Source organism: Prionailurus viverrinus, chromosome F2 (assembly GCF_022837055.1).
Source record: "Prionailurus viverrinus isolate Anna chromosome F2, UM_Priviv_1.0, whole genome shotgun sequence".
In the NCBI taxonomy this organism is placed as follows: Eukaryota; Metazoa; Chordata; class Mammalia; order Carnivora; family Felidae; genus Prionailurus; species Prionailurus viverrinus.
The window spans coordinates 64,102,923-64,120,463 of record NC_062578.1 but is presented as its reverse complement, the minus strand read 5'-3'; the positions used below and the strand labels follow the sequence as shown (position 1 = coordinate 64,120,463).

Here is a 17,541-nt window from a genome sequence, read left to right as displayed (position 1 = left end):
TGTGAAGGAAGATACAGTTAAATGTAAGTTATTGTCAGTGTTCTGGTTCTTGGGTCAGATGGTGGTTTCTGGCACCTGAAACCATCTGCTTGAAAACCATGATTTCATATCCCCCACCCCTCCATGGAGAGAACACTTTTAGGAGGCAGGCCTAAAAGTGACTCAAAGGATGGATTCAAGGTCATACCTACTCAGTTTTGTAGACCCAGGGCCTATATTCAGTGTTTAATAAAACATAGTTTCAGCAAGATTCCTGGAAGGAAGGAAGGAAGGAAGGAAGGAAGGAAGGAAGGAATACACGAGAGAAAAATGTAAAGTTCTTTTGGTTAATATTGAGTGCAATCCAAATAATCACTTACCCTCATATTTTACCCTGCCCTTACACATACTGAATTATGTAATCCATTTCCTAATTAGTTGAAAATAGAAAAAGAACTAACATTCTCCCAGAGTAGTAAATAACTATATAACATTTTTCCATATAGACTATTCCATAATACTCAGCAATACCAGGATGAAATACCAGGCAGAAAATGATTCCAAATCGAATACAGTACGGAAAAAGCTTTTTAATGCACTTTTTTCAGGCAAAAGAGCTTCAGAAAACATCATTAAGTAGTGTTACAAATGGCACTTTTGGCTACATTAGAGAAGTAGATATGAGTCCCATGTGTTTTCTCTGATAGGTTACTAGTAGAGCAACTTTATAATGCAACCCTGTCTTAGGATAGAAAGTGGCTAATTTGTGCTAAAAGACAGGAAATGCTATAAACGTAAAGTCATTGTTTTAAAAATTTAACATTTATTTCACTCTATACAATCTATTTTCATATTTCAATTTTAAGTATTCTGCTATAATTCTTAAGAAAGGAAAACATAAATTCAACCTAATTTAAAAATAAACATATATATTAAGTACATATATTAATGCATTTAACAATATCATAGGTAACTTTGATGATGAATTTCATTTTGGTACGCTGTAGATTTGTCCTTTTGGTGTTGAACTGAGGAAAAGCATATGACACCTGAAATCCTACCATAAATGGCTAAAACAATGGTATCAATGGACTCTAACCAGTTGGCAAAACTGAAACATTCCAGAGTTATGCTGATCAAAAATGAAACAGGATTAATACTCAACAGGAGAGAATAGTTAATGTCAGTTTAAAATGGGTCTTGAAAGTAGGTTATTGTCACAAATATTTGAAAAGAGTATTTGGAAATGTGAGACTCCACTTTGAACTGAAAGCAATGATTTTTAGTTGCTAATTGCCACCACCCCAGTGCATTCACCTTTTATAAGATGATATGAAGCTGACTGCATCTCATCTACTCAAACATGGATATCTTCTTCCTGTCACCCATCATTACTCAACTAGTCCCCCTATCAGTTTATGCAATTATTTATCAGAGATTAATAATAAAACACCACACAACAGGACCAACCCAAAAGGCAACTGCATTTTTCTCTCTACAGCAGAAATAACAAACATGGCTTTGAAATTTGCACTGATAGCACATATTATGCTAACGAGGAAACAAAAAAGATTTCCACCTGCATCACAGAAACATGAACACATTACACAAACACCTGAAAAATCAAAGTGTTTTCTCTGGGAACAAAGAAAGCCATTTCAGGGATTCTCAGTGAGTGAAACCACACACACTGATAAACACACACACACACACACACACACACACACACACACACACACACAGGAAATAAAAGCTCTTAGAAATATTGTTTACTGTTAATTTAGAATAATTCTTGGTGTTATATTCAGGAATGAAGTTCCTAAATTTTAAAGCAATTCATCTGTTAAAATATCACACAAAATACTTTTTTTAATGATACGATTTAACAACCCAAGGCCTGAGTCAGTTAAAATGTATGCCCTTCACCTTCATGGGTACATGGTGCCCCTTGCATTTTATGAATACCCCAGAGCCAAAGGCCTAGCTTCGCCATACTTGCATCCACCACAGAAAGCTATCTTGTAAAGGACATGTCATGGGAGGGCAGAAGACTGATGTGTAGCCCAGGCTCCAGCCTCAACAAGCCTCATGAGTTGGGCGTGGCGCCTGATCATTCCATACTGCAGTTTCCCCATCAGCAGAAGATTAAACTGCTGTCCGTGGCTCCGTGAGGCACTATCATTTCAGGATTTTCCAACTTTGAAGTTTTCATTAGGCACTGGGCTTTCTTTACGACTTTCTATCAAACTTCTACCCAGGGTTTGGTCAGTTATTTGCGTCTCGCCTTTCAATAACTAGGTAACTTCTTAGGTCCTTTATTCCATGAATGGGGAGTGCCTACTCTTGGTGGATTAAAAGTAGCCACAAATTCTCTGCAGCTCCTCCCATTAAAGGTAGATCTATTTCCCACCTCTTGACTCGGAGCTAGTTTTGCGAACGTGCTTTGACCAACAACATGCTACAGGAGTAACACTGTGACTTTCCAGGCGAGTCCACAAAAGGTCCCACAGTTTTCATTTTCACCTTCTTTGAACTCATGAGGCCTAATGTGGAAGGCTGGGCAGCTGTGGGGAAAGGCCACACGGGGTAGAATGGAGGCACCTCAGCCAGCTGCAAGACACATGCGCTGGGCCATCCCAGACCACAAACGTTTGTGGGAACCCAACCAGCACCACACTGAGTAATGGCTGGCCATCCCAGCAGAGCTCTGCCCAAACTGCCAATCCACAGGATCATGAGCACATAGAGTGTTATAAGTCATGTTTGCGGGTGGTTTGTTGGGCAGCGTGGATAGCTGATACACTACTGTGTCACAAACTGGGCTAGGTGAAGGGAACATTCTGCAGATACTCAGAGTGCAGTTAGGGAGACAGACACATGATGGACCACCTCAAAGCAAATACCAATGCTGTAATTAGAGGGTGTTGATGCATAAGGGTCCATGGGAATTTAGAGAAGGGGAGTCAATCCCAGAACTACAGAGTGGGCAAAGGTTTCTCAGAGAAGATAATATCTAAGGGGGGTTAATTAGACAGATTTTCCCAGGCAAAGAAGGTGAAATAATATTTCAGAGAGGAGAAATTGTGCAAAGGCTGGAGGGAGCTAACTAGTGCCCCTACAGGAATGGGATTATTCACTTTAATCACATTGTAAGGATGTCAAAAATGGGCTGAAGAACAGCTAGGGTAAAGCTCTCTTGGCCTTCGGTTGAATTATCCGTCATTTGGCCTTTAAACTGAAGGCTATGAGAGCCAAAGGGAGAAATAGTTCCTCCCTTTCTTTCCTTCTCTCCTTCCCTCAGTATTCATTTGCCCAAAGATATCAATAACACTCTCCGAATCAAAGAAAGTCTACCTGCAGGAAGGAGGCTGTGTGGAAGACAGACAGGCAGATGCTTCTCTGGTGCTTACACTGGTTGAAGGGAAGGGATGGTGTATGCCAGGGCCTGAGATGATGCACACTGGGACATGAGTACAAAGTACAGACAGCTGGCAAGAAGAAGCCATTCTTCCTCTTTTGTCGCTTAACGAACCCCTGGTCACAGAAAGCGTTTAAGACTCATCTTTTAAAGATGTTCTAAAAACTTTTAAAGCTGAACCATAAGGTCTCCCATTTATTAGCTGTGTGGCCTTAGGTACATGACTAAGCTGTCTATGAGTCCTTTCCTCAGATGTAAAATGGAGAAAATGACGATATTGACCTCACAGGTCAGGAGGAATAAGTGACATATAGTTTTAGCACAGCACTGGATACAAAAGAAGCCCACAACATTAGGTCCCTAAATGGGGAGACGCTCGGGGAGGGACGGTAACACGGGCGTTAGCATTGAATAAGCCCACGTTTGAATCTTACGAGTTCTTGCAGCTGTGTGAACATAGAAACTGTTTTTAAGTTTGCTCAGACTTAGTTTCCACACTTGAAAAATGAGGGTGATAATACCTATCTTGCAGGGTTTGATGAAGATTCAAAGAGATCACATATGTTAAGTGCCATAGCACAAAGCCTGGCATACGGTATAAACACACATACACACACACAGACGATACTAGTTCCCAAACGTAGATCGACGGGACTATTGTTAGACCTTTTATGTTACTTCAAAATCCTGCTCTCTGACTAACGCTACAGATCAGAAAAGGTGGATTACCGGAAACATATATATGTAACATCTTTAGCATGGCATGTCCATCCTACCAGTACCAATACGTTATGATAACCTATCACAAAAAGAATGGCCGAGGTACAGCATTCGTACTTTATTTTGTGAATACATGATAAGAAAGAAACCTGGTTGTTCAGAAAGGAATTTTGCGTTCCCTGACTACCTAATTTGGCACTTTGAGGAATTTCCTCTACACACCAAATTCCCAAATGCATTCTTTTCTAAAACAAAAGAAGAAATGTGCGTATATACAGTGAGTTGAAAAATTACAATGCAAGACGATGTTTGGGTGAAAAATAATCCCACCAAATAAGCAAGACATGTTATGTCCCTAGAATATGTCATGCTAGAAAGCTAGTAAAAATTCAGGCCAATGAAGCAATTTAATTTCAAGTTTTATCACATATGGGCCAAGTCCTAGAACACTTCACTTAAAAAGGGACAACTTCAAAGTGAAATCTTGCCAGAGGCTTGATATGTATATATACAAATTCCTCTGTTTTGACATTCAACATATTCTGGATTAACTCTAGAAGGCTTCTGTAGCTGATTGACAGAACAAAATTATTTAGGGTCAGAAAGAAGTCAGAGCACAAAATTGTAAGTATTATCTCCCTATTTCACCCATATTATCACGTGGTTTTTGTTTTCTAACTAATGCCATAATTGAGATCATATGTTACAAGTTGATACTAAAGGCAGGAATTAAGAAAAAGCCATTTTTTCAATGGCTTTTAAGCACTTGAATGCTTTAGAACCTTCTTCAAAATGCTAGTTAACAGGTAATATTCCTTTGGATGCTGCATTATTTGAAGGTTGGTGAGATTCAGATCCTTTAATAAACAGTTCCATAATCATTTTGGTAAGAGAACCATTTAAAATCTGTAATAACTACTCTATTGATTCCTAGGAGGGGATTTTAGCACATTGCTATTTTGGCCAGAGAAGCATTTCAACAACTTTCTGCAAACTAAGATTAAAAAAACAACAGGTGAGACCAACACATGGAAATCAAGTAAGGCATTTCTACTATGTAAGAAAATTCCATTTCTCAATGTTTTTCTATACTGACATAAATTGTTTTGTTTTGTTTTGTTTTGTTTTAAAGATGATCTACCCGGTTCTTCCACATTCAAACAGTGTACGAAACTCAAATCAAGATGTGTATGTATGGTGAAAAAATTTGTGTGTCCAAAACCATCCATTTGTATGGAAGTCTTGTCATTGCATTGCTTTGTGTTGTCCTGGCTTTGATCATCCTCAGGCCACTTAAGGGCCAGGATGTCCACCTGCTCAGCATTCTAACTCTTCCATGACTTCCATGACGATCGTCCGAGGACCCGTCAGAATCAGATTGCTCACCGTCCGGTAGTCTACATGCAGCACATTGAGCCCATTTACAGAGACAACAAACTGACAGACCTAAAGGAAAGACAAAGAAAAAGTATCTATTATAGCTCCTGGTTTTTCATAGACCTCTAATAAAGGCACTGTGTATCTCTAATATCTAACCTCTCTTAAAATACCCAACCTTACCCAGCTGGCAACAACAATTTCCAAGAATCTATACTTTTTCTGGAAGGCAGGATAATAGAAAAAAGCATTTGGCTTAGTGTTTTACAAAATTAGGTTTAAATCCTAACTTAGCAACTTACTAGCTTAAGCTAGGTATTTAAATTTCTGAGCTTTGTTTCCCTCAACTCTAAACTAGGGAATAATAATAATAATAATAATAATGCCTACCTTATAAGATTGTTGTAAGAATTAAATGAAGCAAAGGACATCAAGCTTGTATCGCAGTGCTCTGAACCAACGGAGTATGCAATATGCTTTTACAGCCAGTGTTTATGGCTGCTATTCATTTGGGCTCGATATTTAGGGAGACCCTATGGCCCACTATTCCCAAGATAGTCCTCTTTTACACCAACTGCTCCTGCGTGATTATGTTTTTTTAATGTTTTATTTATTTTTGAGAGAGAGTGTGTGCAAGCAGGGGAGGGGCAGAGAGAGAGGGGACAGAAGATCTAAAGCAGGCTCTGCGCTGAAATCACAAACTATGAGATCATGACCTGAGCCAAAGTCGTATGCTCAACTGACTGAGCCACCTAGGTGCCCCCTGCATGAATATTAATAATGCCTCCTGGGGCGCCTGGGTGGCTCAGTCGGTTAAGGGTCCGACTTCAGCTCAGGTCATGATCTTGCGGGCCGTGAGTTCGAGCCCCGCTTCGGGCTCTGTGCTGACAGCTCAGAGCCTGGAGCTTGTTTCAGATTCTGTGTCTCCCTCTCTCTCTGACTCTACCCCATTCATGTTCTGTCTCTTTCTGTCTCAAAAATAAATAAATGTTAAAAAAAAATTAAAAAAAAAAGATTTTAATAATGCCTCCTTTCACTTGCCAAGGTGCCCCATTGAGATGCTAAATTCCACACATTACCCTGTTTCCCATCCTTGTGAAAGTGGATGAGACCAACAAAGATCAACTTTTACACTCAGTATTAGTTAACCTGTGATAGGAGAGAGAATTCTAATAAAAAGCATCATTCAGTAATGAGAGGCCTCTCTGGATATGTCGTAGTGAGCTTGATAGTGATCCACAGGCACAGCCTCAAATGGAGGTACTTCTCTTGAGGTTAGTGGTGACATCAGATGCTGGGCATTATGGTATATCTGTTGTGTGTCTGAAGAGGCAGACATTGGACATATGAGCACTCCAACAGAAAAATGGACACACAGATCTCCAGCTGTCAGTGATAAGTACATCTAATTAGCAAAACTGAATCCAACAGAATATAAGTCCATATGGTACCCGGTATACAGTAGATACGATATCCCCAGTCCTCAAAGAGGTCTATGTCCTCATCCCTAGAACCTGTGCATAGTTTACACGGCAATGGGGAGTCAGGGCTACAGATAGAACGGGTTGCTAATCAGCTGATTTTAACATCAGGAGATTATCCTGAGTTATTCAGGTGGGCCCAAGGTAACCACAAGGTTCTTTATGAGAGGGAGACATGAAAGTCAAAGGCACAAGAGAAGCAAGAAGTTGGAGAGAAAAGAGGAAGGGGCCAGGAGCCAAGGAATGCAAGTGGCCTCTATTAGCTGAAAAAGGCAAGGCAGTGGCTTCTCCCCTTTGAAGCCACAGAAGGAATGCAGACCTGTGACACCTGTAGACTGCTGCCTCCAGAACTAAGGCAATAAAATTTCTTTGTTTTATGCTGCCAAGTTTGTGTTAATTTGTTACAGCAGCAATAGGAAACCAATGTAGTAACTTTATAAATATTCACTGTTGAATGAATTGAATGTATAAATGCATTAAGCAAAAAAGCACAATTTTTCTTGAGTCTGAAGGACTTCTTGCTTCTTATAAATTATCACCTCACTGACTGGGAAAATAAGAAAATAAAAAGGAGGAAAGAAGGGAGAGAAGGTGAGGAGAGGGAAAGGAAAGGAGACTGGCTGAGACTGATTAATGTCTCCCATATCTGTTATTTTCATCAAATTTCTTTATAATGCCTGGGTAAATGAGATGCACACCTGATCCCCATTATTTATTAATTAGCTAATTTAATGTTGATAACTCAAAAAATAAAAAATATTAAAACATTTTGAAAATCCCCATTTCCTTTCTGAGTGGGTAATAACAATATAAACTCAAACACTATTAATATAATACAAATTATAGTAAATATTTTATATCTAAAATATATCAATAAAATAAAATATGTAAAATAAATATACAATAAAACACTATTTTTATTTTTATTATTATGTTTTATTTTAGACAGAGAGAGCATGAGTGGGGAAGAGGGGCAGGAGAGAGAGAGAGAGACAGAGACAGAGACAGAGGCAGAGAATCCTAAGCAGGCTCCATGCTCAGCATGGGGCCTGACATGGGGCTTGATCCCACAGCCCTGGGATCATGACCTGAGCCAAAATCAAGAGTCGGATGCTCAACCAACTGAGCCACACAAGCGCCCTTAAAACACTATATTATTAGGTGTAAAAATATCTATACCTGTTAAACCAAAATTGGAAAGTATTAGAAGGGCAGCTATATATTTATGGAAAAGATAGGGGATTTGGAATCTAATGATAAGGATGTAAGTCTTTGGCTCCTTTGTTTGATGGCCTTAATCATGTCATTTCTCCTCTATCATGTCTCAATTTATAAAACAGGGTTAGGTAAAAACGCTTATCCCCACAGGCTCAAATTAGGTAATGAAGTTAAAACCTCTTTGCCAATGTCAGGCACTAGACTGCTGGTTTTTATTCACTTCTTTCCCTTTAAAAATACCCACTTCTGGGGCACCTGGGTGACTGAGTGGGTTAAGCGTCCGACTCATGGTTTCAGCTCAGGTCAGGATCTCATAGCTCGTGGGTTTGAGCCCCATGTCCGGCTCTGCTCTAATGGCACAGAGCCTGCTGGGGATTCTCTCTCTCCTCCTTTCTCTCTGCCCCTCCCCCACTCACACTGTCTCTGTCTCTCTCAAAATAAATAAGTAAACTTAAAGACAAAATTTTTTTAAATACCCACTTCCTTTGTAGTCACATGCAAAACAAAATGGAAAATGGACTGTGGCAAGCAGAGTGGTTATTTCCTCAATAAACACTTGCTGTTGTCATGAACCTCAGTATTTTCCACACCCCAACATATATTACCATGGCATCTTTGTAAATGAGGAGACCACACCATTACTGTTTTTTCCTTCCCAGTTCCATAAATATGTCCTTATGGATTCAGGGCACATCTTGTGCAGGATCAGCAGTTCTCAACCATGGTTGAAGTCATAATCATAATCAAAGTCATGCCAGCAGGTTATAATCCATCCTGAAGTAGGCCACAAGTAATTTGCAGGGCAACCGAGCACTAATTTAATGTTGACATTAGTGGTGCTTTGTTTTTCCTGCCCCAGCCTACTGATGAGCCAAAGAATGAGAGAAATTCCACTCCCTCCCGATCCAGAGTACTGATTTTAGACCTGGGTCCTTCTTGCCTCCAAAAGGATGAATAGCTGTTTTGTGTTGCCAAATGAGAAGGCAGTAGTTTCCAGGTGAGCCCACACTCCAGCTAACTCTTCACGGGCTCCTGAAGGTGAGATGTGTCTCTGTATCACCAGGGATCACCTTTAATTTAGCATTTAGTCTCAAGCAGAATTGTATTCCATCTCTCTCCCATGAGGTTTGTTTGTTTCCTACTAAAAACATAGGAAATTTCCCCATAAAAATCCAGAATCCAGCCCCTCTGGAGCAACCTACAGCTCCAAAAGCACTAGGTCAGAATGGCCATTTGGCAATGGTGAAGTAGGGGCTACCCATACTAGATGGGCACACGTTGTCTAGATGGGCACATCTGCCATGTGTCCTCACCGCTTCCTCTTTTCCTTCCACCTAGCAGACAGACATTTGAGTCCGCAATCCCTGATCTGGGGCCAGAGGGAAAGAGCTGAAGACAGGGGGACTTAGTGCTTCAAGAACTGAAAGATGCCAAACGTCCACCAACTAATGAAAAGAGAAATAAAATTTGGTATATCCGTATAATGGAATATTATTCAGCAATCAGATGGAACCGGTTACATGCTACGACATGGACGAACCTCGGAATCATTATGCTAAGTGAGAGAAGTCAGTCACAGCAGACCACATCTTGTGCAAGTCCATTTATATTCTAAGTCCAGAATAGACAAACCCACAGAGACAGAAAGTAGATTAGTGGTCGCTTGGGGCTGGGGCAGGTATGGCAGTGGCTGCTAAGAAGTACGGGATTTCTAGCCCAAACTGTAACCAACTTGCAGTCCTCATGTAATGTGGACAAGAAATAAATATTTTATCTTTAAAAAAGCATGGGGTTTCTTTTAGGTGTGGTGAAAATATTCTAAAATTGATTGTGGAAATAGTTGCATAACTCTGTGAATATACCAAAAGTAAGTGAGATATACACTTGACAAAGAAGGCAAATTCTATCTCAGTAACACTGTTATTCAAAAGAAGAACTGGAGGGAAAGGGGGCTGATATCAGCAGTGCAGAGATCTCTGTGGACTGGAGAGGGAGGCTGCTGGATCAGTTCGAAGATGAAGTCTTTTGGACCTCCTGATTGCAGGGGCTCTTGGAGGCTACAGAACTTGAATGGCGGGGGCTGTGTGATTGGGGGGATGAGTATTCAGTGGCCTCTGCTCAGGACCTATGCCTAGGAGTTTAGGGGTAGAAAAAGGGCAGCCATCAGGGCCCGCTGGGCAAGGACCACTGGCAACACAACGGTCAAAGCCCATGTTATTGGACTGGCTAAACCCCAGGATGGGGCGGGGGAACCTATAATCCGAAAGGGGAAGGGCCTGGGGCAAGGGGCACCAAAACAATTTTATACTGGTCCTGTTATCAACCTCCGTCCTTGGTGACTTGAACTGCACTTAAGTTTAGAAGAAGGTCATTTTGTTTTGGGGATGCGTGTGTATGTCCGTGCGTGTGCTCATGCACGCATGCACATGTGTGTATCACCAGGGATCACCTTTAATTTAGCATTTAGTCACACACACACATTTTTAAAATACCAAAGTTTGTGACTGATTTGTTCTTTTGTAAAAGAAGGCTGATTCAGGGCTACCCTAGGCATAAAGGCAATCTCATCCCCTGCATCCCCACATGCTCTCCAGAGTAGTGGAGGGCAGGAGTGGGGACAGAACAAGGGCACCAGGAATCATTCATAGCCGATTAACCCTCTGACCTGTGCGGTCACCTGAGCACCTCTTAAGAACATAAGATTATGTGAAGATCTTCTGTCACAGGGTGATGGGGGGAAATTCTAAGACATCTTGTACCAACCAGTGTGTCTGGAGAACTGAAATGAAATAAAAATTTAAATACCTGAGCCTTTGCCTTCACAAAGCTTACAATTTAGTTTGGGAGGAGATTATTATTGGCAAGGTAAGTTTCAAAGCAGGCAACTTCTCAGTAAGTTCTGTCATTTATTGAAATCTTTTTTTAAAAAAATGAAACTAGCAATCTAAGTATTTCACATACTTTATAAAAAATTCTCCTAATAGCTATGGGTGACATAGTTTGGGTTTAGGCCATCCAGGTGTCAATTCTGCCAAAAGAAACTTGGTAATACTTTTCGAGTATCATGTTCCCCTGCTGTAGGTGATGTGGATGGGAATGCCAATCACAGTGTCCTCCCCTATCCATTGGGTCTCCTGACCCCAATATGACCAAATTCTCTCTCCTGGACCATTGAAGCTGGAGCTGAGTCACACAGGAGAGAAAGTTTGTCTGCTCTGGTGCTTAAATCCCCAGATCTGCCCTGGTTGCTACCTTGATCAAGTTTGATTCTCTAGACCTGAATTTCATTCCCTTACATCCTTTATATCCTTATCCAATTTCTAGTATGATAGCTGGTTTCTGTCACTGGCCACCCACGATCACCAATACAATCCTTATAAACAAATGGAGTCTCAGGTTAAATTATTTGCTCAAGGTCACACAACTAAGTGCCACATCTGGAATTTGAACTCCATTTGACTTACAGGTTTATAAAGTACAATGTATAGATGCCAAGTTTGGGGAATGCAGAGAAGAGTAGAAGACAAACATGTTTCTCTTCGCTTTAACTGCTAATTAAACAGCCTAGGTCCACTCAGACATCTGTGATATTGATGTTTAGGCTCCCCCAACCTCGAAAGAAGGTTTTCACTCAGTTAACACTGAGTAACTCTCTTTGTTTCCTTAAAATCCCGAACAATATGTGAACGTCGATATTTACTTCAACATTTTTTTCCTTGAATGAAGAGGGGGAAATAAAAGCCTTCCAAACATTTATCATGCTTGTACTCAAGGGAATACTTTTGGAATCAGGCTGTTAGTAAAAACGTCATCTCTCCCTAAGTGGTCCCAACAACTGCTGTGGTTCCAGCAGTTCCAATGTCCTGTTACTAAAAACGTACAGAATGATTCAGAAATGCAGGTGGAATTGTGTAACGTATTCAGTTATAACAGACTTCAAATTAGCATCAATGGTACACTGTGTTTTGCAAATCAACACACATTACAAGTAACACCAGGAAGCATACAGCCTAGGGAAATTATTTCTCTTCTGTATTAAAAAGCACATACGTACAAACCTTGACTTTATAAAGAAGGGATATATGAAGGACATTATCCTTAATGAAGAAGTTGAACAACGCCTTCATAAGTCACAGGTAAGTCATTTCTGAGATTGAGGGCAATGGGGAAAAGTCTTAAAAATCACCGTAGGTCCGATAAGAGTTAGCAGGAAGACAGAGGTAGGGACTCAGCACATTTCAGGGTGTGATCAGGTTGGAGTGAATACCTACGCTGGACTCCAGCTTCTCTCTTGATAAGGAGCCAAACCAACTAAATAATTTTGCCTCTGATTCCTATGCTGTGCCTGTCCTGGTAGATGTATGATCACCTTACAGATGACTCGCGTGCCCATGGGATTGTGCAATTGCACACTAGTCCTTGTACGGCAAGAGTTCCATCACAATTATTCAATTGTTATCCAAAGAGGGGGTGTGGTTGGAAAGAAACACTACACCTGTGATTACATAAGTGTCTCCCTGCTGCCACGGAAATCTGTATTCACCAAGACACTTGCATCCGTGAAATGACTCCATTCATGTGAAAGCCACTCTAGCTTTTCTTTCTTGTTTTCTTTGTGTTCTTGACGTAGAAAGGATTGGAGGGTAAGACTGCTTCAGGCTTTCCCTCAAAATAACAAAACATTTAGCAAGGCAGGGACCAAAAGAGATAAAGTCTCAATACTATGATTATAATATGATTAATTTATATCAATTTCAAAAGTAGACAACTAACCCGTGGTCTTAGAATTCCTGGCCAGTAGTTTCACGAGTAGTTCATTTTGTGATCAATTGAGATGCGCATAAATAATTTGTTCATTTTCTCTACAATGCAATAAAATTGTTTTACCGCTTACCTAGTTTACTAGTCATGTGACTTTGGGCAAGTTGCAAATTGTCTGTAAAGTGGGGATCAAGTTTATGATGAGAATCAAATCTGATTAAGAACTAAGCCCAGTGTTTAGTATCAGTGAAACATTAAATAAATAATTGGGTTTTCTCTTCTTTCCCTCTTCCCACACAGTCTCTCCCCCTAAACAGCTCAGTGAATGCAGATTGCTGAAGACAAACTAACCACGGCATGGCACACACCCAGGAAAGCCCACTGTGGGTTCTGGTTTGGGAGAGAGAAGTAGACGTTGAATTGGCATTATTTATTGAGATGAAATATGAAAAATAAAGGGGCGCCTGGGTGGCTCAGTCGGTTAAGCGTCCGACTTCGGCTCAGGTCACAATCTCACGGTCTGTGAGTTCGAGCCCCGCGTCAGGCTCTGGGCTGATGGCTCGGAGCCTGGAGCCTGTTTCCGATTCTGTGTCTCCCTCTCTCTCTGCCCCTCCCCCATTCATGCTCTGTCTCTCTCTGTCTCAAAAATAAATAAAAACGTTAAAAAAATTTAAAAAAAGAAATATGAAAAATAAAAATAAATACAAGGTGCCAAGAGAGATTTTTCCCAATCTAAGAGAATCTCACAAGAATAGAGAATCCAGAAACCACCGTAAACAATCAGCATGATTTTAAGGTAAATCGAGTGCGTAATTCGGTTAAGGAATCCCTGGTCCTACCCATAGGATGTTCACTTTAACACAGTTGCTTCAGAACTACAGTAAGCTGACTCAAGATTTGCTAGTTACTTATACAGAATGAATTCCTTACGTCCATAGAATGCTTTAGGTTTACAAAAATATTCACATTCAGCAAGGATAAAACTTGGGAGTTTTAGATGCTGCCATAGTCAGTAAGTTGTGTGTCTGTAGTTAGTGCATAATAGCCTTGAAAGCAGAACATTGTTCTTGGGGGAAAAAAAAAAGATTTGCAGCTGTATGTTCAGTCTCATAAATCTCTCCACCAAATATGCAACTGGCTGGAGAGTGAGTGGTGTAGGAGGAGGCAGAGATCCAGTTCCTGGACAAACACTGGATTCTCTCTCCAGAGAATGAGTTTTCCTCTAAGCTTTATGCATTTTCAGTAAGCTATACCGCTGGCTATGGGGTGTCCCCAAAGAACACACTGTGCTATTAGCCTTGAAGAAAAATCAACCATGTATAAGAATGACTTTGGTAATAAAACAACAACAACAAAAAGCAACACTTGAGAACGTGTGTTTCAAATTGAGAAGTTCAAAGTGCCTGCTGGTTTCACACAGAATCTGCCCCCTTCCAGCCCAAATGGACCAAAGGTCAGCTTCAGATGCAGGCTTGCCCTTAGTCCACTTTGCTCAGTGTGCGGGGGAGGGGTCAGTCAAGGGGAACTATGGTGTCCTTACTGGAGGGGGAGGGGCGCCTGGGTGGTTCAGTCGGTTAAGTGTCAGACTCTTGATTTCAGTTCAGGTCATGATCTCACGGTTTGTGGTTCAAGCCCCCCATCTGCCTCCGCACTGATGGCTCAGAGCCTTCCTGGGATTCTCTCTCTCTCTCTCTCTCTCTCTCTCTGCCCCTCCTCGCTCATGCGCTCTCTTCCCTCTCTCTCTCTTTCTCTCAAAATAAATAAATAAACTAAAAAAGAAAGAATTAAAGGAGGGAGAGATATAGGGAACTCGGGTTCATTCCACAGAACTTAGATTCCAAAAGTTAGGACAAAAATTTGCCTTCCGGGGGGTTCCCTTCAGAGATGGGGATAACGATCAATGGAGGATTTGTGACCTGCCCTGGTGGCTTCCGTCACTTTCCCACATGCAGCTCTTGATTGCACTTGGAAGATCTGCTTGTGCTGAGGACAGACAGCACACTCTTCACCTGGTGTTTCCCCAAGGCTATAGGAAGTGTTCAGGCACTGAAGAGAAGCGACATACACACATCGCAACCACAAGATCCCCTGGGCTTCCTGTACTACTGAAGGAAAGCAATCCGTCATCCGGGAGCCTTCGTACCATAGGGGATATGCAAATTATCACTCCTACCCCCTTCTTACAAAGTTGGCTTACACTGTAGGTACAGAAAGTTCCTTAGAATTCCACGTAACTGTGAACTGGGGCTTTCAGCAGCAGCAGACACACTTTCAGTGCATGTACTAACTCCCACGGGAGCTCATGGCTAAAAGGAAAGAGGCTCCAGAAGGTCAGACTTCCTCCCTGACCCCAAATTCTTTCCTACACAGGAAACTTTTACCCAATTAGCTGTTTGCCCTTAGGTTTTTTTTTTTTTTTAACTATTAGGCACTTACACCCAGAAATTATTATGTTTTTTTTCTGGATTATGCTAAAAAGCAAAATTGATAGAAAGGTTTTAGAAGACAGATTACTAAATGAGAGGCAGTACGCACTAAGATTATTCATCAGGCAAATAATTACATTACAACTTTGTTTCCACAAATGCAATAATACATTGTTTCACTCCTAGGGGGTGGCCTGTAGTGTCTTGGGGGCATTATCTAACCTTGAAGAGTGACCTACAGTTTCATTCTTTTTATTCTATCTCCAAGGTGGTTCTGCTATGATCTGAGCTAAGAACAAAATTGTGCGTGTGTGTGTGTGTGTGTGTGTGTGTGTGTGTGTGTGTACTTTGCAGAGACAGGCAACACAGGTTGCCATCTAGTTGGTAGTGTTTTGTTGGGAAAAGTAAAAGGGTTATAAGGAGGACTTAGATGGACAACCTCTTTTTGCATCTGTTATCTGGACTAAGTAACCTTAGATCTTCTTTGTCATGGCTAATGGGAGCTGAGCACCCCCAGGGAAGGGAACTATGCTTCTGGTTTCTACTCTAGAATGTCTTCCTTATTCTACCAGTCCCTGGGGCTATAGATGGGACCAAGCAATCTGTGGGCCAGGGGAAGGGGTGCCAGTCAGCCTGCTCAGGACTGTCTCAGTTTAGGAACTTGTGCTGAAGGATCTAGGGAGGTTCCACGCTGATTTGGCTAAAGTTTGGGAGTAAAGCCCCCCTGCCTCCCGCCTCCCGTGGTCTAGCAATAAACAGGAGGCGTGGCCTGCGTGTTATACTCTGGCTCATAATAGAACTGTCTGGATTTCAAGACTGGGGTTCCCTCTAGTATCTCCACCCCTGGAGAAACACCTAATTCCTGGCAGAGTAGGCAACAGCCTTTGCCAAGATTAGCCAGTTGGAGAAATTGAACACCAGAAAAGTAAAATAATCTCAACACATGTGAAAGTCACCATGATAAAAAGAGTTAGAGTGGGAGACAGCCAAAGCATAAGAGACTCTTAAAAACTGAGAACAAACTGGGGGTTGACGGGGGGTGAGAGGGCGGGGAGGGTGGGTGATGGGTATTGAAGAGGGCATCTTTTGGGATGAGCACTGGGTGTTGTATGGAAACCAATCTGACAATACATTTCATATATTTAAAACAAAAAGTTAAAAAAAAAACCTAGAAGGAAAAAAAAAAAGAAAGGCACCATGATATAATGGAAAGACCTAGGGTTCTGGAACCAAACAGACCTGGGTTAGTTTGGTTTTTGGCTCTGCCATTTTCTTGCACAACCAGAGGCTAGGACGCAAACTCTGACAGTGTCAGCTATAAAACATAGCTAATCTCCAGCTTATGGGGATGTGACAAAGATCAGAGAGATGATACATATGAAGCAATTATCACCGTGCCCAGCATGATGCCCAACAAAAATGGGTTCCTTCCTCCTCTTATCTCTAAAGAACATACTAGACATTACATTACATTTCATGGTCTACGCTCTTGTGCCAGCTCCTACCCCTGTGCGTCTTTAATGCCAAACTACTGGATTCTGAGCCGGGACTAAACTTCTCTGCTAAGTCTTTATGCAAGAAAGTGATTAATTTATAGGTTAACCCTGGAAAATGGACTTGGATTCTGAGCATTCAGAAATGGTCCAGGAAAGCGTTCCAGATGGCCGTGGCCAGTTTGGTCATATTCCTTCTGTCTTTCATAAAGTCCCTGCAATGAGCCATGTGGTGTACCAAAGCAGAGTTTGCTAGAACAAGGTGTTTGTTGGTTTGTTTTTTAAGGCTGGAGGGCGGAGACCAAACACAGGACTCCTATTTTAAACACATCCTCTGCCTTGGTTCCCTGCCCTCAAGGAACCAGAGGGAAGAAAGAGATCATTTTTGCTCACGGAGGCCATGGTAGAAACAACCTCACTCTCTCTGTACATAATTCAACTCCATTCGCAGTAGCAAGGACCAGGTACAAGTCCTTGAGGGCATCCCCCTACCAGCCGACGAGGTCATAGCCTTCCAGAGATTTCATCACCAGCTTCCTGAAAACAGCCTCATTCTAGAACCTTTAGAAATGAAAGTTCAGGCCACCCAACCAGAAATAAAGGTTTGGGAACCATACGTCACTGAGGTATGTGCTGAGGGAATACATATGGAAAACATATTTTTTTCC

At 41.5% G+C, this 17,541-nt stretch overlaps 1 protein-coding gene across 2 annotated transcripts in view; it reads right to left on the bottom strand.

Annotated features, from left to right (window-relative positions):
• Positions 1-549: 549 nt before the first annotated feature.
• DEPTOR (DEP domain containing MTOR interacting protein) overlaps positions 550-17,541 on the bottom strand; it is a 139,166-nt gene continuing 122,174 nt past the window's right edge. The window contains exon 9 of one of the 2 annotated variants that reach the window (XM_047842392.1): positions 550-5,563. In XM_047842392.1, coding sequence (XP_047698348.1) covers positions 5,435-5,563 — 129 coding nt within the window. In that variant the 3' untranslated portion in view covers positions 550-5,434. The remainder of the gene's footprint in view (positions 5,564-17,541) is intronic. The other variant, XM_047842393.1, reaches the window with a different exon arrangement.